General features: G+C 44.4%; 2 protein-coding genes across 2 annotated transcripts in view; one reads left to right on the top strand and one right to left on the bottom strand.

Annotated features, from left to right (window-relative positions):
• The window catches only part of LOC120447824 (target of Myb protein 1), a 48,692-nt gene that overhangs the window by 17,928 nt on the left and 8,998 nt on the right, over positions 1 to 21,766 (top strand). Inside the window, exon 3 of the mRNA XM_039629407.1 lies at positions 18,438 to 18,476. Within this exon, the coding sequence (XP_039485341.1) occupies positions 18,438 to 18,476 (39 nt within the window). The remainder of the gene's footprint in view (positions 1 to 18,437; positions 18,477 to 21,766) is intronic.
• Positions 6,014 to 6,828, bottom strand: LOC120449996 (NADH dehydrogenase [ubiquinone] 1 alpha subcomplex subunit 7). The gene has a single exon (XM_039632706.2). It carries the CDS (start codon positions 6,743 to 6,745, stop codon positions 6,326 to 6,328), a length of 420 nt encoding a protein of 139 aa, XP_039488640.2. The 5' UTR covers positions 6,746 to 6,828; the 3' UTR covers positions 6,014 to 6,325.

The following is a 21,766-nucleotide window of genomic DNA, read 5'->3' as shown; positions in this document are numbered from 1 at the left end:
CCGAAAAAGTTGTCGCATCGCAGTTTATACAAATAACTGAACATTTTGTTTGAGCCACACTTGCGCGCGTATTTTTTAATGCTCTGGCGTTTTTCACCGCGTTTTTGCAGCGGAATCAGCGAACCATTCGCCAAACAACAGCACAGCCATTTGAGTCGGGCCTGGACGACTGGATCCCGCGACTTCTGTCGCGTATCGCATTAATATCTCAATTTATAGCAATTTATAAAAATATGAAAAACGCTCAAATGGGTGGAAAATACTGCGGCATTGCTTCGGCACCCCGGAAATAACATTTAAATGCGCCTTTTTGTAGCTGATTCCCCACACACACATCCGCCCACATTTGCATGGCCGCCAGTTGCGCCTAACGAAGCCTCCGGGGAATGCAACTGGAGGCTTCAATTCTCCCGTTTAAATAAGGATTTGCGCTTGCCTGGCTTTAAAGGGATTCCAATGCAAATTTCCATATTCCCCAACTGGGATGGCATTTCATTTTCAGCCTCCTTCCACTCGCCGTGCCCACTGTGCCCCATCCCCCAGAAGGGAAAACTTTTTAGCACCCAGGCATCGGGCTCTGTGTGAAAATCACTCAAAATTGTGTTTAACTAAGCGTAAAAATTATAAGCAAATTAATTTGCACAAATCACAACAACAGCAGGAGCAGCGAACACAACAATAGTGACCGGGCTTGCAGCAGAAACTTTTATGAAACAATCAGGCAAAGGCAGCCCTGTTTCGTCGCACTCTCTCCGTTCGGGCACGTTCTTGGGTTTGGTTGGTTCCACCGGGCCCGGATCCTCCAGAACCCGCCTGAGCCTCGTCCCGGAACAACTGACGCGGCAACCAAACGAAATGGGAGCAGAGTGGGGATAACCGGCAATTTATCTGCATAAAAGCGCAGTGTGCAAGTTTGACGTGGATGTCTGTCTTGATGGGGATTGATGGGTGTGGGCTGGGAAAAACTTTGCTGGCTCTACTGTCGGAAATAGTATAGATTCTGCTGTGCTCGGAGAGCGGGGTATTAAAGATTGAACACGACACTTATGGAAAATATTTCAATTACTTCTTTAAATTAAGTAAGCTCCAAAATAACCCCCGATTCCAACCGCCCCTTTCCGTTTCACTGTTGACAAGTACAATTAAAACTTAGAATAAACAGAATTTCAAGAGCAACATAATTTAAACACCCTCGTTGAAATCATTGCCTTCATTAATTTTCACACAACAAAAGGCGCTGGCTGGAAGTGTCCCTTAATGTTCACTAAAAAGGGTCGGTCAGCCAAAGGGATGGCCTGAAGACGGAGTATATGGCCGGGATGTTCCTTAGCACTTTTTAATTGACTTCAATTGGGAAATATTTGGGCAAACTTTTACTGTTGCTTTTCCATTTAGAAAAATCAACAATTACACGGAGTACAATAGAAAAGAAGTGGAAGAAGTCTCACCCACTTGAGTCACATGTGCCCAAGGCAGCATTCCAAATTTCCCAAATTTTATGCTTTCGCTTCGCAGAGGGCTCATTAGATGATTCGGGGTGGCGAAGACGAAGGCGGAAGGAACGCCCATTTGCATTTTGTAAATGGTTGCCAACGCAGTCCTGAAATATTTGACAAGGGAGGCGTGGCACGGCCCCAAACATTGTTCGCTGGCTTGCCTGCGTTTAATTATAGGCGCAAATAAATGTCTATCATTTTGGGTTGGGTGGTCCAGGGGGCTCCCTTCGCCATGAATTATGTGCAGGGTTTTAATGAGCTATCGAATCGGGTGGGTGGTGCGTTTGTTGGTGACCTTGGTAGGTGGAGATGTACTTGGCTAGGTTGCCCGAGCCCCGGTTGACAGTTTGTAGAGCCGGGCAACTAATCAAGTCTTAGCCATAAGTTTCCGGACCTGCTTGCGAATCGTTTAATCTGGATTTAATGACGACTGACTTCTTTCACCCACGCCCATCCATCATCTGCCCTCCGACCGACTGCACTTCACCCACCACTCGACTGGTTGTCGGACCAAACCCCCTCATTAACGCCCCAATAATTATACTCAATTAATGGCCAAATGACCAATCAACTGGCACAGAGAGGGCACATCAAAGGCAACACCGAAATGCATCGACCTCCCGTCTCCATTTCCATCTTCATCAAAAGGGTCGACCACGAAAACATCTCTCTGGGGCCACCCGCTAACAACTTCATTTGTCTCTGTTAAGACCCGTCTTGGCTTAGCAGCCAAGAGTCTGACAAACTCCTTTTCCCCCGTTGCAAGGACTCTTTACTCCTTATCTGGCGGGTGGTCGCGTGGTGGGGTGGTGGGGTGGTGGGTGTCTCAGTAAAAGCGGGGAGGAGCGAATCTGAGCAAACCACACGCTGTGTTATGCTTATCTTGACAGCAAACATTTACAAAAAGAAAACACCGATTGGGGAGCGAGTGGGCCTCAAACACGTCTTTATTGCAGCGGCACAACGCAATTCCAATTTTCCTTCTGGGTTGTCTCGGAGCCGACTGTAATCTGGCTTTTAAATACGCCACAGGTAGATTAATCATCCCACTTCGAATCGAGAAACTGCTCCAACTTCGATTACCTACTCGCCTTTGAAGCAACTTCCTCCAAATCCAATTATAATTGCGCTTATCAAAAATAAGTTTTCGATACTTCGAAAGAGCTGAGGGAGAGCCGAAAAGAAAGACGGTGTCTTTGCCAATTTCGCCAATATGGCAATTTAATCCACACAATCAGTTTAAGGCATCGCCATTTATCTTTCCTGCTGGGGAGGGCAGGGTTGCTTGTATTACTTTTCCCCCGTCTTGCGGTTACCAATTGGGGATTTCTTTCCTCGGCATCGCTGTCAATTACCTCAAGTTTAATTGAAGGTGAAATTGTGTCAGAGCAGAAGAGCAAAAGTTGATGTGGTCAGCTCAGTCGTTCCGGAGTATTATTTCATTCCAAGTTAGTATAGTGAAATATTATACCCTGCCTTAGTGTAGGTGGATTGTTTAGGAAAATCGTTAGTAGTGCAGAGGGAATGTGAAATCATTTGATTAGCATATATTACCCAAACCATTGTACAAACACGTTTCAGAAATAAGAACCTCACGAAATTGCCATGAGCGAGCATAAAGTTCCATTATTATTAGGTTTCACTTAACAAGTTTCTACTTTTCATACCAGTTACTCGTAAATGGATATATGGGTAATGGGTATATCCATTTGGTATATCCATACCCGGAAATGGGTATACTCGACTCGTTGAAATGAATGTAAAATGTATAATAATCCAACCCTATAAAGTATATCTCATCAGGATCACTTGCCGAGTCGACCTGGTCATGGCCGTCTAGCCAGTTTCTTTCGACATGCCAAAAACATCTAGAATTTTTTATCCCAGCACTTCCACAATCAGAGTAACAGGTATCTGAAAGTAGAGGAATTCGACTATTGCGTTCTTGTTTGAGATCTTACAAAATTAGTACTTTATTTTACAAAAATTAACTCGATATAGCAATGTTTATATTTTGAAATCTGAGATTTTACAAAATTAACATTTTATTTTAGAAAAATAAACTATTTAACATTTTGGCAGGATCAACCCGGTTAGTGATCAAAAACCATTTTACTTCGACCCCAACACAACATAGTTTTGGCAGTTTATTGGTCTTTAACAAGTTGTGTTGGTCATTACTGAAATAATTCACTTTGAACCCGAGAGGGACAGCTTACCTAGTTTCTTGACATTTTTTCTACAGGCTTTCATCATTTTGACACGTGCTAACAGTCGCGCCAAATAAGCATAATAGGAACTTTCCAGAGGCAGTGGATCAAATGGAGAGCTCCCCTTAATTACATCCGTTCCTGGGCTAAGAATTTAATGCAGAGGTTGGGCGTCTCGCACTTTCCATTTTATTTAAGGGAAATATAATAAAATGGCTCTTAAAATTCATTTCATTAAACACTCGCCAAGAGCGCCTTCCCTTCAACCAGGTCGAGGACAAAGGAGCGCCGCAGCAAGGAAGTCTTTTGTTTATACTTGAGTTCCGTTTCTTCGTCCTGCGTCCTTCAACCTAGTCGGTTGGGCAAATTAAGCAAGCTGACAATTTTCTTTCTCTAAACTGTACAACAACTTAATGAGCCTGCATAACTTTGAGACAACAGCAGAAAGCGGCGTGGAGGCGTGGTGGCAGCGGGAAAACCAAAAGCTATGGACTTTCCCCCAATTTCGAGAGGGCGACAGATAAAAAAAGAAGCACGTAAACTTGGCCGGAGGCATCTCGTTCACCGAACGGTGGCAAAAGTCATTATTCACTGTACTAGCTGAGGGCTCACTCTCCTCGTAACGCCTGCTAAAAAATAATCAACTTTTGCATGGCTGTCACCCCAGTCCCGAATAATTCAACGATGGCGAGTTCAGCGCAAAGTTTCATGGAGACAACTTCCGTATTGCCAGCGGGCCCAAGTTGCACATGGCGAATGGTGTGTGTCGAATGGGAAAAGGGAAATGGCGAATGGCAAATGGCGATGTTCTAGCCGAACTCTGGCCGGGATCCCTCTACCAATGTCGCATTAATGAAGTGATTTTGCTCTGGGAGTATTTCAGTTTTTAGGTTTTTCTCATACTTGACCAGGGGATGTGTACTTGAATGGCTATTTAGTTAACCAACACCGAAAGAAACATTACCCATTTGTTCTTTTAATTTTAAACTCTTGTTATACATTAGCTTATTGTTTACAATATTCGATTTTAAGCTATAAAATGTGAAACTACATTAAATTGTTTTAGTTTGCTCTTAATATATACTTCTAAGCACATAGATAGAACATCAAAATACAGATTACCTTGAGGTTGACAATTGGATATTGCATGCCCTAAAAAACCTTAATTCTTGATCCCGTGTCACGATGTCATCTCTAGGGCCCAGCTCTCATTAACTTTCGCTTGAAGGTCCTGGTCGTCTGGGCCCCACTCCATCCATTTCCCTGTTTGTTGCTTTATGCAAATGTTTTTCTTGGTATTATTGCCTGGCCGCGCCTCCCGCTGCCGCCGTTGTGTTTCTTGCTTTGGTTTTGCTTTTGGTTTTATAGAAAAACAGGCAAAGCAAACAAAGTTGGCTCTGAGCAGTGTTTTCTTACATGAGAGTTTTCCCTTCGGTCTGTTTGTACATATTTTAATTACGCGTCTCTGATTGGGAAGCATTTGCGGCGGGAGCTCGACGTCCTGCGACTCTGCGGCACAGCTGTCGTCATCTGAAAGGCAATTTTTGGGCTACCCCAAGTGGTTGACATCTCAGAGATGCGGGTTGAAAGGGTACGGAAGTGTTTGCTTTGTGGGCATCGTATTTTTTCAATATTTGTATATCTGAGTGTGTCCAGCAGAATTTTGCATCTTTGCCAGCCGCTTGCGTATTGCCGATTGCGAACACGCAGGCTTCAGGCTGCCACTGTTGCTGGTACAACCTTTTGGATAAATTAGACGGTTAAATCAGCCAGTGTTTCACCATTCATATGAGGCAATAAAAACCAGCTCCAAAAGAAAGCGTCATTACAGTGTGGCACTTTTCATATCAAATCTCATATTTTGCCAACTGCTGGCGGATGAAGAGCAGCCCGGAAACATGTTGACTTGACAGTCTGAAGTTTCCCGGAATTTGACACCCTTTTCAGTGAAACAGCCAATCCTCCAGTAAATCTGGGTCTTCTCTTTATAAGGGTAATTCCAATAAATCGAGGGGCGCCACCCTTAGCGCGCAGAATATTACTTTTATGCATAACACACAAAAATTGATTACATTTTCGCTTCGGTTTGAATACTGGCAGTCGTTTTTGGGGAGGACGATAATTCTGGGTGCTATGCGCCAAAATCAAACTTCAATCAATAAATCGATGGGCGAAAGTCATCAGCATAAATTGTGAAGCCCAGACAATTAACAATCGACCTGCAATCATCATTAACAATTGCCCATAATCCACTCAACGTGGGGCAAATTGCCTCGTTTTAAATTGTAAATATAAATTGTGATAGCATTAAACGTTATTAAGCATTCAAATTTATTGTTGTGGCCTGTAACAAACCCTTTGGACCTCGATTTGCGCCTTCCCAGCTTGTAACCTCGATAATTGTGTGTGCTTAATTAAATTTTAATGCAGGTGCTATAAATGATTTTCACCCTTGACGTCTAATTAGATTTACATTTTTACGACCGCCTGCATTGGCTCCACTACGAATCAGTTTAATTGTCCTGCTAATATCGTAAATACTTGCAAAGTGCATTTTCAATGGAACAAGCAATTAGCTGAACACCAAAGGGTTTGTCAATAAGAACGGTATTGAAGACGTTAATGTGGCCCCTCCCAAGAATGCACCTTTCCAGGAGTCGGGAGCTTCTTCGTGCCAGAATCCCCCTCATTATCCTTGAACTCGACAGGTGGGACGGGGCTTCCATCTTTCGGCGCATCTCCAGATTTGGCCTGAGCTTTTTTGGCTGCTTCCTCGGCCTTCGCCTCAGCGGCCAGCACCTTCTTGTGCTCCTGCATCACGTCGACAAACGGCTTCACCAAATTCCGAGGATCCCTTGTGTAGTAGTAGTTGGCGAACAGGCTCTGGGTAGAACCCCTAGGGATGTTAGGGGGCGGCTGAGTGCTCGGAGAGATCGTGTCCGCGAAGCGATGGGCCGTCTTGTGGGTACGGCCCAGTAGGAAGTTGCGCACCCGGCTCAGAAAGCCGGCTACGTCGCGATGCTTGGGTTTCGGTGGCATCTCCGCCTTGAGTGTGGGCTGGCCGAGAACTTCGAATTTCGACACGAGGTCGATGTGACTTCAAAGCCAACTACTTAGTGGAGTGCTGAGGCACGGCAATCCCTTCCGTTGTTTCCACACGACTTGACGCAACAATTGCGCGTCAATCTTCGAGTGGGACCACGCCACAGCGGATGACTCAATTCAATAAGCGTCAATCTTTCCACGCACTCAGCTGTCAGTCAACTCGGCATAGAAATCTGCCAACGATGAATTTCAATTAAGCGCATAGAAGAGAAACAAAGCAGCTAAAATAGGGGGGAGACACCGCTTGGCCAAAAATGAAAACATTCGCAGTGTCATCGAAGACAGTGCAAAAAGTCGACATGGCATTAATAAAAACACTTCAATTTCCTTTGCCAATCAGGCGCAGATCCCTGGTCCACCTCCTCATGCGCTACTGACGTAAGTGTGACAGAAGCACGCGTCGGGCTTTACTGTACTTAGGGCGGTACAGCACGTCCGGCTGTCAGGCTGACAGACGCAGCAGCCCAAGACCGGATTTCTGCCTGCGAACACAAGCTGGAGATGCTAATCAGGATACGGATCCTTGAAACTCCGCTCACACTGCATCAGATAAGCAGCTTGTCGAGATTTACGATATAGAGCTGATTACGTCCTTCGAGACGGAGACTCGTTGCACGCGGGTTAAAGGGTGGCCCGGTAATTTTCGAACGCTGCTGATGTGTTTACTTATTGGCTTTCGAGGAGAATCTGGGTTGGGGTAGTTGTGCCCATACGAAAGCTGAGCCATTGGCTATGGGAAATGCATAAATCAGATTGACTCCTCGCACAATTTGATTACAATTTACGGGTCGCGATAAGCTGAGCGAGCTAAATATCAGGTTAACATTTATCTGAGATAGGAGATAGGATTCAATGTGTGAGAAAAATATGAATTCAGAGTAACAAATGCCGTGGATTCGATGCAGAGGAAAATACCTTGTATTATGTACACAATGAATGAAGTTAAAATCTGTGCTGCAGTTTTTACTTTTTCCGGAATCATCTGAGCCGGAAAAACTTCGATGGAACCTTTTCGGAAATCCATCCTTTCTTCCTTTCCCAAACTGTACTCGTATTGATTACATATTGATGATAATCTAATAAACAACGTAATCTTTTTAAAACTTGAAAACATGCAGAGAACTGTTCATTTCTGGAATACGTTTCAAGTGGCATTGATGAGGCACAATTGGCCAAGTTCCCCGATAATCAGCCGTATTACCCGGGACTTCATCATCATTTGTTTGATGAGCTGCGCTAAGATGAGAAAAAATTTGTGGAGTACACCAGAATGAAAATGAGCACGTTTGATTATATTTAAAAAACAAGAGAGAACGCTATAGTCGAGTTCCCCGACTATCTGATACCCGTTACTCAGCTAGTAGAAGTGCAGGTTTGTGGGCGTTAGAGTGGGCGTGGCAAAAAGTTTTTTGGCAAATCGATAGAAATTTAGACGACTAATACAAAAATGAAAAAATATCTAAACATTTTTCAAAGTGTGGCGTGGCAGCTTTGGGCGGTTTGTGGGCGTTAGAGTGGGCGTGGCAAAAAGTTCTTTGGCAAATCGATAGAAATTTGGAAGACTAATACAAAAATGAAAAAATATCAAAACATTTTTCAAAAGTGTGGGCGTGGCAGCTTTGGGCGGTTTGTGGGCGTTAGAGTGGGCGTGGCAAAATTTTTTTGACAAATCGATAGAAATTTACAACACCAATACAAAAATGAAAAAATATCAAAACATTTTTCAAAAGTGTGGGCGTGGCAGTTTTGGGCGGTTTGTGGGCGTTAGAGTGGGCGTGGCAGCATGATTCGACAAACTTGCGCTGCGTCTATGTCCCTGGAGTCTGTATGCTTAATCTCAACTTTCTAGCTTTTGTAGTTCCTGAGATCTCGACGTTCATACGGACAGACAGACGGACAGACGGACGGACAGACGGACAGACGGACAGACGGACAGACGGACAGACGGACGGACAGACGGACATGGCCAAATCGACTCGGCTATTGATCCTGATCAAGAATATATATACTTTATATGGTCGGAAACGCTTCCTTCTGCCTGTTACATACTTTTCAACGAATCTAGTATACCCTTTTACTCTACGAGTAACGGGTATAACAAGAGAGAACGCTATAGTCGAGTTCCCCGACTATCTGATACCCGTTACTCAGCTAGTAGAAGTGCAGGTTTGTGGGCGTTAGAGTGGGCGTGGCAAAAAGTTTTTTGGCAAATCGATAGAAATTTAGACGACTAATACAAAAATGAAAAATATCTAAACATTTTTCAAAAGTGTGGGCGTGGCAGCTTTGGGCGGTTTGTGGGCGTTAGAGTGGGCGTGGCAAAACGGTTTTTGGCAAATTGATAGAAATTTACAAGACCAATACAAAAATGAAAAAATATCAAAACATTTTTCAAAGTGTGGGCGTGGCAGTATTGGGCGGTTTGTGGGCGTTAGAGTGGGCGTGGCAACATGAATCGACAAACTTGCGCTGCGTCTATGTCTCTGGAGTCTGTATGCCCAATCTAAACTTTCTAGCTTTTGTAGTTCCTGAGATCTCAGCGTTCATACGGACGGACAGACAGACAGACGGACAGACGGACAGACAGACGGACGGACAGACGGACATGGCCAGATCGACTCGACTATTGATCCTGATCAAGAATATATATACTTTATATGGTCGGAAACGCTTCCTTCTGCCTGTTACATACTTTTCAACGAATCTAGTATACCCTTTACTTACACGAGTCGGCAAACTTGACTATAGCGTTCTTTCTTGTTATGCCCGATACTCGTAGAGTAAAAGGGAATACTAGATTCATAGAAAAGTATTTAACAGGCAGAATGAATATATTCTTGATCAGGATCAACAGCCGAGTCGATCTGGCCATGTCTGTCTGTCCGTCTGTATGAATGTCGAGATCTCAGGAACTACAGAAGCTAGAAAGTTGAGATTCAGCATGCAGACTCCAAAAAAAGTTATCAATGTTCCATGAAAATTAAAAAAAGGGATGTTCTGCCGCAGTCGAGACTTACCTTATTTCTGTGGTTATTTGTTACTTTTAGTTGAGAAAAAACCCGCAGCCGCCAGATGGAAACCTTTAAAATGACATTCGATTCGGGCCGAAATTCTGGGGTGGATCGTCAGGGGATGGTGCATGTGGTCGATGTGTGTTCGCCTTCTGATTGAACTAATTGACACATGTGAGAAGAATTTACCAAATATCGGTTTGGGATTTCGTAATTCGAGCTAGGGCTACCCCAGAGGTGGCGGGCTTCCTGAACTTTTTTGCTCTCTAATGGCCTTTATAGGCGTTTCTCTCTCTTTTGGCTGTAATACGATATGTCAACAATATCCAGAGGTCGCAGAAAACTTTAAAGGAAGCCGAGCAACGAAGCTGTGCGGTGAAAGTAAAAGCAGCGAAGGTCAACATCATCAAAATGTCTGTCTGGCCCAGGACCAACATCTAAAGGAGGACACTCGTCCGGCAGCACACACATGCTCCAAGGATCTGCGCGTGTCCCGTGCTTCTGGCCTGGTGCTGGTCCTGGCCGTAGTGAAAATGATAATGTTAAAGTTTTACAACTTAAGTCGTCAAAGTCAAACACACTCTAGGGAAATTACAAACACATTCGAGACAAGAATGTGAAGCACGAAAGTCGTTGTCCGCCGGGCTAGGGCAGGATCTGGAGGGCAGGATATGCGAGGGGAGCCGGGAAGGTCAAGAGATGAGGGTGGGCTCCAAACTTTCCGAGTGGTGTGATGAAATATACGCACACTCTGCACATCTTGCCAACTTTACCTGCTCAAATCTTAAGCTCACTATCCCATGTTTTTACAGTGCTTCGGGGTGGAATTAGTGACAGGACTTGGCCCCTCTTCATCCCTCGCCCACTTCCGCCATTAGCATAAATAAACGTTTCTAAGTACGCCCCATAAAGGTGTAAATGCTCCGGTATTATTAGCCAAAGGCGAGCCCAGGGACCCAGAGACCAGGAAAGCTGAGGGGGAGTCCGGCGAAACCGCTGGAAGCTCTTCAGTGACTTTTGCTAGCGCTAAAATTTTATGGCCGCCAACTCACATAAAATTTGCTCTCCAAGTATTTCATAAAATTTTGTTGCGCATCAAAATTGTGGGACTTGCAGAGGTCTCCGACTTTCCTTGCGTTGCTTTTACTTGAGGATCCCAAAGTGATGGGTGGAAATAAAATTTTATTAAATGACTGTCAAGTTCTTGGCTACTTTACTTAGCTGTGAAATTAGTAGGTTTTTTAAGGGAAGACTAAGCACATTGGTCAACTTAAAGATATGACGCTGGGGATAACTCTACGCCGTAACAATGTTGCGGTGAGTAGAAGGTGGGAGTGGTGATGCAGTTCATATTTCAGCTCCGGGGCTCAGCTCCCCACCTTTACAAAGTTATCTTCACAAAAAGTTTCTCGCTGCTCCGAGAGTGCTTGAAAGTGTTTTCGGCACAAAAGATTCCACCTTTAGGCGGTTGACATTTCTCGACGAGCTCCACAGAGTGCAAGGAACCTATCGGCTCCTGCCCCCATTAAGACGTCTCAAACGTTCTGTTTACGCACCGCCCATTGGTATTCCCCCACTCGAATCGGCACCTTCCTTACTTGTTTCATGCCCACGTTTATTGTTCTTCAAGTCATTTTCGGCATCTTATCAATTTGACTCAGAGGCATAGGCAGTGGCAATAAAGAGTAACCATTGTATCCTGCGCCAACCCACTTCCGTTCGCCTGTGTCATTGATAATGAAGACAGCAACAACATTGTCTTTCCTCTGCAAGGCCCAGAACGTGACTCTCTTATCAATGCGACCTATTGCCATGAAGCAGCCTGGCTCCTCGGGGGCCCCGCCACGCAACGCCCGTATCGCTGAAGCAATTAAAATTTGTAGCCACTGGTGGAGTGGAGACTTGGAAGTCGGAATTGGAGTTCGATTGCGGCCGCGCGTCGTTTGCAAATCATTTCGCAGTTGCTCAAGACTACCTCCGCGGCAATTCCCCGGGGTTTTCCCCATCGCTCACTTTTCATACTGACAGCCCAATGGGCGTTAATTGCGTGGGTTTGGTTAAGGTTACGGCGTCTGATAAGCGCGCGTGATTTTTCTTCGAATTCTGTGCCCAGAGGGCACCCATTTCCCTGGCCTTTCCCCACTCACAGGGGGATGAAACCCGCCTCGTTCTGTGGCGCGATTCGCATTACTCTCCCATTCGGCGATTTAAATAAGACTTTGGCCTCTTCACTTCTGCGTTTGGTGGCAGTCGCCGATAAGGCGAAGATGTTATATGTTAGAAGGTTGGAAGCGCTGAATGGGCCACAATTTTTGAATTGTCAAAACGTGCAGCAAATGGCTTAATTAAGTCTTAAGGGATGAGCTTTGATTGCAGAATGCGTGGAGTGGGTTTCCCAACAAATTATTTCATTATTACATTGCATTTCTGCTGTTCATGCTGCCTAATTGGTGAGTACCAAGTAGGGAATCTATCATATCAATATCCTTGTGGGTGCTCAGTGTAGGTGCTAAGAAATACTTCCCTGAAGCACATCCGTTTAAATGCGCATATTTCAAAGTTAACATGCCTTGACAACATGCCCTGCCGGCTTTCTTCTTTGGCCTGCTCTAAATATGTAAACAAATAGTTTTGGCAATTGCCAAGTGGGGCATGTCAGACATAACCCTAGTCCCTGCCCAGACCGGGCCGTAACCCCCGTCCCCCAGGTCATCCAGTCAGGGTGCATGTTGTGGCATGCGGTTGTGCAACAGCAACAACTTTTGCAACATGCAACGAGACGACTGGCTGGATCCCCTCCACTTCTCGTTCTCTGCAAGGATGGCAAAATAAACGAGGCCTTAAATCGAACTTTGTACACGGGTCGTTCCGGGAGGTCGGGATCGTCTCGTTTGAGGTTAACATAATTTAAGGCAGCAGGACCTGCCAGAGGTAGAAAGGGGTGGAAGACGGGGTGAGAGACACCACTGAATGCCCATTAAACATGCTGCCAACGTGCGTGGGCCCGTATGTGAGTGTGGCAATTTCGCAAATTATAAATTTTCCACCTTGCAATATGCTGTGTGCCTGGTCGGCTCCTCTGGTCCCCTTCATATCCCTTCTAGGATGCCATGTTGCCGGTGGAAAATTTCTACGCGCACCAAACTGCTTCCTGTCCACAGGCAATCCGAAAATTGATCGCTGTCTCCGGCTTCTCTGGGGCTTCGTTGTTGCTGTGGATATTATGTTGTATAAAAGCTCCATGGATAAACAGTGTTAAACTTCTAAAGGATAATACAAGGTTCGTTGATAAGGTAAAAGGCAGTGTTTACGATCCTAGAAAGTATGTACATTCTTTTACATATCCGGATCACTAGCCGAGTCAATTTGGTCATGTCCGACCGTCTGTCCTTATGCATTTAGATTCTAATGACCAGAACATTGCCGACACAAAAAAGTACCAGATATACATGACCCAATTCGGAAAAGTTGTTCGATTTGTTTTCAGTTTATTCATTTGACTATAGCGCCCTCTCTTGTTTTTTAGGAGACTTGTTTTCTGAATAAAAATCGGTTCTTTTAAAGAATTTGATTTTAATATTTGAGCATTAAAGGGCAGGTCATTTATATGAACAGCAAACACCTAACGAGTAAAAACAAGAGAGAACGCTATAGTCGAGATCACCGACTATGATGGAGAAATTTTAACAGTGACTTTTTTTTTTGCGGTTTGTGGGCGTTTGAGTAGGCGTGGTAACATGGGTCAACCAACTTGCGCTGCGTCTATGTCTTTGGAGTCTGCATTCTTAACCTCAACTCTCTACTTTTTATAGTTCCTGAGATCTCGGCGTTCATACGGACAGACAGACTGACGGACAAATCAACTCGGCTATTGAGTCTCATCGAGAATATATAAACTTTTTTTGGTCGGATACGCTTTCTTCTGCCTGGTACATACTTTTCAACAAATCTAAGCCTTTACACACTGCCCTGGTGCACTTCGTCACTACGCGGTCTGCCGTCCACAGTGATGTGTATATATAGAGAAGCCATTTATTTAAAATAAAACTTTATTTTCAGCTACGAAACAATTGCCGTTTATTTTATTTACTTAAGATGTAAATGAAAAATGTCTATAGAATACATGATGCGTAATTGAATGCGGAGGAGGGACGCAGCAGTTACAGTTCACCCACTTGATTGCTAAAGGACAAAACGTAAAAGGCAACAATTTGTGTAAGAGCAAATTAAATATTGTAACCGTGAGATAAATTCGATATTGCACATCGGACTACTGGAAAGACAAGGGTCCAGAGGTCAACCGGGTATCATCCGCCTCCTGCGCTGATTGCATAAGCAGGAGCAGAAACGGAGACGGCAACTCGAAAGATGTAAACAATATGCAAAACACGAGGAAGGCGGGCAGACCAAGTCCAGGAAGAAATCCAGGAATGCATATCACGAATACGCAGTGGAGTTCGCTACATGACTCTGCATATTGAGGAGCAGTATTATCACTGGGCGGATGACAGAGAACAAGGTCAACCTATTTCAATTAAACATCAAATGTCCATAAGTACCGACTAAACCCGCATTCGGAGTTTAGTGTCAGGTCTGGATAAATGTCGCAAAATAAATATTTCATATACATAAGCGAGATGCAAACATGAATCACAAGCTGCTCGCTCAAATATTGATATAAAATCTGGGCAAGAAATCCACCTCCCTTGTATTCCCCGAACGGATTTGAAGTCTCAATTGCGACATAAATTTGCATTGACGGGAAATGGAAAATTAGAGGAGAACTTCTTCTCCACTTGGGCTTTTACCGGTTATTGATCGCCCGGTTGGCATTGCATCAATATCTGGCGAAAGTTAACAAGCAGGAATATTTTACCGTTCTCGTCCTGCACGACTTAAAAGCATTTCCCTGCTTTTTCCTCGTCACTTGTTTGTCTTTCTCGTTCTGTTTGTTGTCGCGTCTCGAGTCCGGGGTTTTTCTTCATTGAAGGCAGGAGTCCTGTTTGAACTCACGCTGAAATATGTTGCATAGGGAAACCGACATGGATCGCAGGGAATGCAGAAGGAACCCATAATTATTTACGTTATTAATATCCAATTAATATTCGATATTTTGTACAACTTTTCTACACAATTAATTAAATGTTCAACCCTGCTCGCCCACTGTAACATATTTTTATGTCACATCAGCGCATTGCAATCCGCTTCACATCCACCGAGCTGCCTATGCACACTCATTAACACAACAATAAAGTACATTCGCCCCGCCCACACCCACGGCCACGCCCACGCCCATCCGCCACCAGCGCCGGGAAAGGGGGCGTGGACAATTAATGTGACTGACACACATGCAGATTTTGCCGCCGTTCGCGTTGTCATATTTGATTTACAGTTGCAATTTACGCACTTCAGCAGGAGGGGTACCAGTACCAAGACCAGAAACAGAGCCAGCAGAACCCAGCAGATCACGGCTAGGGATGGAGGAGGTGCTCTGGGGCTGGCCGACAGCTGTCCACGTCAGCATCCGGCTTCTGTTTGATGTTGTTAATTGATTTTCAAAGTCAACTGGCGTCCTTTAGGAGGAGGAATGGGTATGTCGTTAGAGATGGAGATGGAGCCCAGCGGACTGGAGTCCTGTGGGAGGAGAAGGCAAGCTTTCGCTTTCGCCACGCTCGGAGATTAGCAGGGCAGTGTAAAATGCATCTCCATTGAGGCGCAAGCGACATAAAACCAATTCCCAATCCGCATTCGCTGGACAATTTACGGACTTTGCATCGCAACCCTCTTCCACACCTCCGCACCTCTTCCCCACACCCGATGTGCATTGTAAGTGCAGTGAAGCGCAATTGCAGCTGCAATTGCCGAGTGGATTTCGGAGTTGTTTCTGCAGCCACGGCCCGTTGGCGAGGGGTGGAGTGCGGTGGCTTGTGGGCAGGATCCGCAGGACTAAGGGGCTCGTGTTTGTTTTATGTGTGGCAATTGTCCAGCGCCCATCGACATGCAACTGTATCTGTTGTCTGCATGGCGTGCGGTTCAATCAAAGCGATTTTCAATGTCCACAAAATTTCGCAAAAGGACATTTTGGTAATTTCAACGATGTCATCCACCCAAGCCAGGAGCGGACTCTACTCCGCTGAGGTTTTAGGCCTGTTTAATCTAGTTTGCCCAGCCAAAGGACGCGAGCTTTATTCCCGAATTGTCTTAAAAGATCATAGGATAGGGTAAGCATGTAGTTACATGATGTAGTGGGCATCCACCGGATCTAATTATGAAGCTGGCATTCATTCCTTACAAGTGATGAAGGGGGAGAACTAATCAAGTTGTCATTTATAGTAATTAAATACAAAATGATTCAGGAAGTAAAGTTTTGCTAATTGGCGCCTTATATCTGCACAGAGTCGATTCCACCACTGGTGCCTGATCCTGCGCTTGTTGTTGGTAATGAGTTTGGTTTTACTGTTTAAATTTAAACGAGTTCGGACGAAGGAGGAGCGGGAATCGGGCTCACCAGCGGTCGGCTACAGTTCTAAAGTGTATTTGCATTTAACGCTAAATGCATTCCGACAGGGGGAATAAGGGGAAAAAAGGTTGAATAATGGGTGGATTCCCGCCTGCGGAGGGGAAAACATGACAGTTGCATTAATTTTGATTGCGTAAATATTTTAAGTGTGCGGATTGCGAGAGCTCTCTCAAAAATGTTTGCCCAGAGCCCATTGCCTGGTTTTGGGCGACACAGGAGGAATCAGAGGGCGGCCAGGAATTAAGTGATTGCAATTGAGATGAGCTGATTGTATGATTGTAAAATCTGGGTGAGCACAGCTCGCTTCTCCGGCGAGGCCAGTGCATATTTAAAGTTTGTTGAAGGACTTGCAGCTAATGGCAAAACTCCCGAAGCTTCTACTCAGTTCGATGAACTCCCGACTCCCGAATGGAGTGGAACTCGAGCATTGGCAACTTTTCTAATTAACCCAGCAACAACAGCTACTACACCCCCATTTTGATTCGAGTTCCGTGCCCCCTTCGGCGTGCAGCTCTCATCCCCAGCTGCTGCTAATTTTAGAAGTCACTAAAACGATTCAGGCCACAAATGTTTGAGGGCGAAAAACGCTGCGAAATTTATGAGCACGTAGCTGACATAAAACTTTCACATGGATCTAGATTTGCCCTCCACTCACTCAACCATTTTTGCCACATGACGTGATAATTTACTTAACAACTCCTCTTTTGCCAACACGCTCTGTAGACAATTTACAAGATGAAAACATCAAATTTTATGATGTCTAGGCCATAATTAATCGAGATTTGAAGAGAGTAAGGGCTCATAAAACTTAAGACCCTTCTGACGAATATTAACTCAACTTGAAGTTTATGATATCTCGCTGTATTCCTCAGATGCTTAATCCCGACCGGTCTCATAAGATTAAAAAAAAATGCGAGAGGTCAAACACGTCTGGAGAAAGGATATAAACGGGGAAAAGTGGCAAATAAATATAAGATTTAAAAAAAATGCCTTTATTTGCCACTTTTCTCCGTTTATATCCTTTCTCCAGACCTGTTTGACCTTAGCAGCTCAACTGCAATTAAACCTTAACCACATTATCTCTGTCTCCTCGTCTTCCCAACAGCCCCATTACAAGTTTTTCTCTTTCGGTCGACCAATACCGCAAAGTCTGCGGCATGTGGGGAATTTTCCCATAAGACTGCAATTTTGTCCAGCGAATTATTTAAAGGAGCACATCAGCATTTGGCTTAAATACCCTTCCTTGGAGGATCCCTGTTAATATATCGCTTTTTGGTCTTAAACTGAACTTTATTATTACGCGTTGTGAATCAGACAAGATGAGGTGTGCATGAGGAGGTCTATATAAAAAATAAATAAATAATAATACAAATAAAATTTTTTTGTATAAATTACCTATGTTTTATTAATAAATAATTTGATGCAGAATATGAAAAAATTTTCATCGAATTATATTATCAAAAAAATGGGCTGTATCTACTTAGTTGTATTCATTCCTTAGTCTGCACAGTGGAAATAAAAATTTTGGTCCCTTAATAAATTTGCTTACTGTAAGGGCATTAAAATGTCCGATGATTCTGAGCACACAACATTTTGTGGTTTTTTCCCTACATTGGGTAGACATCTACTAAATCGAGGGAAAATTATTACTTTAAGTGAACAAAGAGAAGACGCCTTTGGCGGTGATAGCTGAAAATTAATTAAATGTTGCGTGGAATGAACTTAAAATAAAAATGTCAAAAACTGCTTACGAACTATTTGATAGTCCAATGCAAAATACATCGACTTCTTATAAAGTAGTATTAAGGACCAAATAACGATTTATTTGGCCAACTTGTTTAACTAAATATAACTTCTGACTAATGCTTTGGAGCGCCCAAATCCCACAGACCTTTTCTTACCAATGATAACTCTCTGTTTCAATCAGTTGTGATTCTTGTCTATCGTCAACTAACTGCGATGTATGGCCAATTCGCGCTTGTTCACTAGCCGTTAATTAGTTGTTCTTTCTGTATTAGTGCATTGTATCTATACATTAGATAACGACTACAGATATGTAACTAGAAAGTAACAGAATGCCTCTCTACTCTTACAGGTCTCAAGGATCCAAACTTGGACAGGCACAACAGCAAAGGTGAGTTTTCGTATAGCACTGCTTTTCGATCTAAAATTAATTAAGAAGCCACTGGAGATGTAAGTAGTCTGTGATGGTTACAAACCGAAATTTGTTTTGCCCCCTCAAAGCGACCGAAACAAAGGTCTGACCCGCAAACTTTATCCCTCCCCGCTGCTCACCGCAATAACTATAAATTCCCAGGCCCAAGGCAGCCACAACACATCAGCAAGCCCCTCAAAACATAAACCAAGCGGCTCTTTAAAACGCAATCAAGCTGAAAATTAATTAAAATTTTCAAGCGGGATGAAATTAATGCGCTGGCGAGGGGGAATGATGCCCCTCACCCTCCTTTGCTTTCCTTCAAAGGCGAACGGGTTGTGCAAGGTAAATCCAAGGTTTAAATTAAAACACACTTGCTACTGTCTTAGACGATGGCTTCTCCGTTGGAAGTCGTCGTCTCGATTTCATTAAAAATGTTTTTATGCTCGCATTATCCTTTCACTTGGCGCCCAGCTCTCCCCTTCTCGTTTGACTCCTTCCAGGGAGCAATTTAATTTGGCTATGAACGCTTGCCGCATCCTTGACACTTTCACTTTCCCTCCCTTAACTAACCCACCTTTACCCCCACCCAACACTTGAGGCAATGGCTTGTTTTAAGCAGCTTAAGCTTGTCGTTGACATTCGCCCGTGCTGCTGCTTGCGCTGTAAAAGCGCTCATAATTTCACGCTAAGCGAACACACACGCCTCCATCTGAGTGTTGTGCTGTTCTTGGCTTTTCCGGTGGGCCTTCCACCTCAGTTTCCCAGGCACTTGTCTGTGCTTTCGTGCTGGTGGAATCACAGGTTCTCTGATTTAGCAGAGGAGACGCCGGGGATATCACTGAAATGCAATAAAGTTGAGTGCGGCGGAGTCGCAGAGAGCTCCATTCAAGCTCCATATTTGATTGGGTTGACCATTCTTCGTGATTTGAAAAGAGAATCAACGAATGTCTTATGTGGGAAGTCTATAGATTCCTTCTGGCTATGTACATATTTCAGACAAGTTTCTACCTCGAATCCCGCCACTTGGCTGTTGTCTTTATTACATTCTGATGAATGTGGCGATTTGACTTTCGACGGATCAGAAACAGCGGAAAAAAACAAACCCTTTGCATGCTTGTGGCCCATTGAATGGATTCCTTTTTGGGGTGCTTATATGCTTTTAACAGAATTAGTTTATTCGACTAATGTGATAAATGGATTCGGCTGAAGTCTGCTGAACTCTTCATAATTATCCTTGCAGCTCATGGTCGGAGATGAGCTGCAAGCCATACCGTAGGCACAAAAACCCATCTCTAATATCATAAATCATGACATCGAAGGAGTCGAGCACCAAGGCAACCGCACATATTATAGCATTTAACATATTTCACTTAGGCAAACATTTAATCCAACATCTTGTCTGGCCTCCTGAACTCCGCCTGTGCGCAGTCCACGTCCTGAACGTAAACACGGAGGCTACATTTTCATTTCCGCTGGCATTTTCATTTTTATTCCACGCTACACGTTATCAAATAATGAATATCAAATGTAATGCTTATCATTTATTTGCCAAACCGAAACCGAAGTGTGGGGGAGCAGCTTCCACCGCCAGCCAGGTGGTAACATATTATGATATTTACTTAATTTTCATTTCTAATTTGGTACTCTCCCTTCCTCAAGTGGTATATGATATGGCTTCCCAGAACGAGGAGTGGACCGATCCAAGACCTTGGCATTGGCACAGGGAGGAATAGGAAAGAGCCTGCATAATAAGCGAGGCTCGCAGCCAAACTTTTCTGCTTAAGGCCCAAAGTCAAGTGTTTGGGGGAGTGATTGGCTGGGTGGCTCCGGCGGGGTGTAGATTCTGGCAGGTGGCTTAAGCTGCGTCTAAAGCGATAACGCAAAGTATTTGAATTTTTAATTTAACGAAATGCGGATCTCAGCGAACAAGGGTTCCCACTCCTCGCCCGACCTAGACGGAAAGGCGCAGTGGTGAATGGCGGATACCCTACTCCTCAAGCGATTCCCTTCCATGACTCCCGGTTACTCGGCAATGCTGATGTATTCAAATACGATTCGTGGCCGCCATTTTCCTGTCACTGGCTGTGAAACTTCACAGCTTTTCCTCTTCTCGGGTTCCCGGCTAATCTGTTGGTCAGCGAGCATTCCTCCTCCCCTTGGACGTCAGTCGCCCTGCTGTCCATTCGCTTTTTTAAATTTCCAATTTGAATGCTTTGTGGTTTTCGTGGCTGTTAGCGGATGGCTTTGGCTAAGGACGTCTCTCCCAGTAGCCAATATTATATTATTCAAGCCATCGCACTTGGCGCCTCTCCCCCCTCGGATCATCCATCTGGCCGTCGCCATCGTTCGTTGTACTTGAAAATCGTAATTAGAATTGGTAATGTATTCAAATTGACTTTCATTTCCGTTTGTTCGTCGGTCGGTTCGTTTGTTTTACTTTGGCATTCTTCATCAGGATTTTGCGCTTTTTGGCAAGTGAAGCTGTTTTCTCCGAAAGATGATTGTGTCCATGGACTCACTCTAGCCAATCGCGGGGAAAAAGTGATCAACTGACCAGGAGCCGAGACAAAGGCACTTTCGATTATCGACTCGAGGCGGCCGATTCTTGCCATATTTCAAATCTCTGAACGAAAAACTTTACCCTCGCAGACAGTGGCGGAAAAGCAAAGAAACTGAAACTTTTCGCTGGCAGGCGGAACGCAGCAAAACCGTAAAGAATTCAACTAATAAAAATCAGGCATTCAAGTGCGAAAAAATCGCGAAAAGCATCATCAAATAATGTGCCACTCAAACCGAATCGCCTGCCCCACGCTCAGCCCACCGAATCGCAGTTGAATCCTCCGAAAGACAAATAGAAAAGCAAAGAAAAGTAAAAGGAAAGTTGGGAAGAAATCAAAACTATGCTGGCAGAGGGAGTAAAAAGTTTTCCCGAGACGGCGTCGTGAGGCACCAATAACTGCGGTTGGATAACCCCGGGAAAGTCTCGTGGCACGGACGCATCTCTAGAAGCGGGCCAGGGCCATACGTCATCGGGAAAAACTTCGATGGTTTGGCTAGGACCCCTTGTCTTCCTTACGGATGGGAATGGCCACATATTTTCGCTGCCATCAAGCGTGATAGGTATTTTCCCCATGTGCGGATGTGGCTGCCGCTGTGTCTGCGCGGCGGAAAAGCAATTTTCCTTTGTGTCGTGCACAGGTTTCCAGTTGGCATTGTTTCCGCTCGCCGCACTGAGCTGGCAAATTTGTTGCAACCGAAATAAACAC

This window comes from Drosophila santomea, chromosome 3L (assembly GCF_016746245.2).
Source record: "Drosophila santomea strain STO CAGO 1482 chromosome 3L, Prin_Dsan_1.1, whole genome shotgun sequence".
NCBI classification, from domain to species: Eukaryota; Metazoa; Arthropoda; class Insecta; order Diptera; family Drosophilidae; genus Drosophila; species Drosophila santomea.
The sequence above is the reverse complement of the archived record's forward strand: the minus strand, read 5'-3'. Positions and strand labels throughout refer to the sequence as shown.

What these genes read in the sequence shown, in the direction of transcription:
- LOC120449996 (XM_039632706.2), bottom strand. Translation starts at nt 6,745, where the DNA reads ATGCCACCGAAACCCAAGCATCGCGACGTAGCCGGCTTTCTGAGCCGG.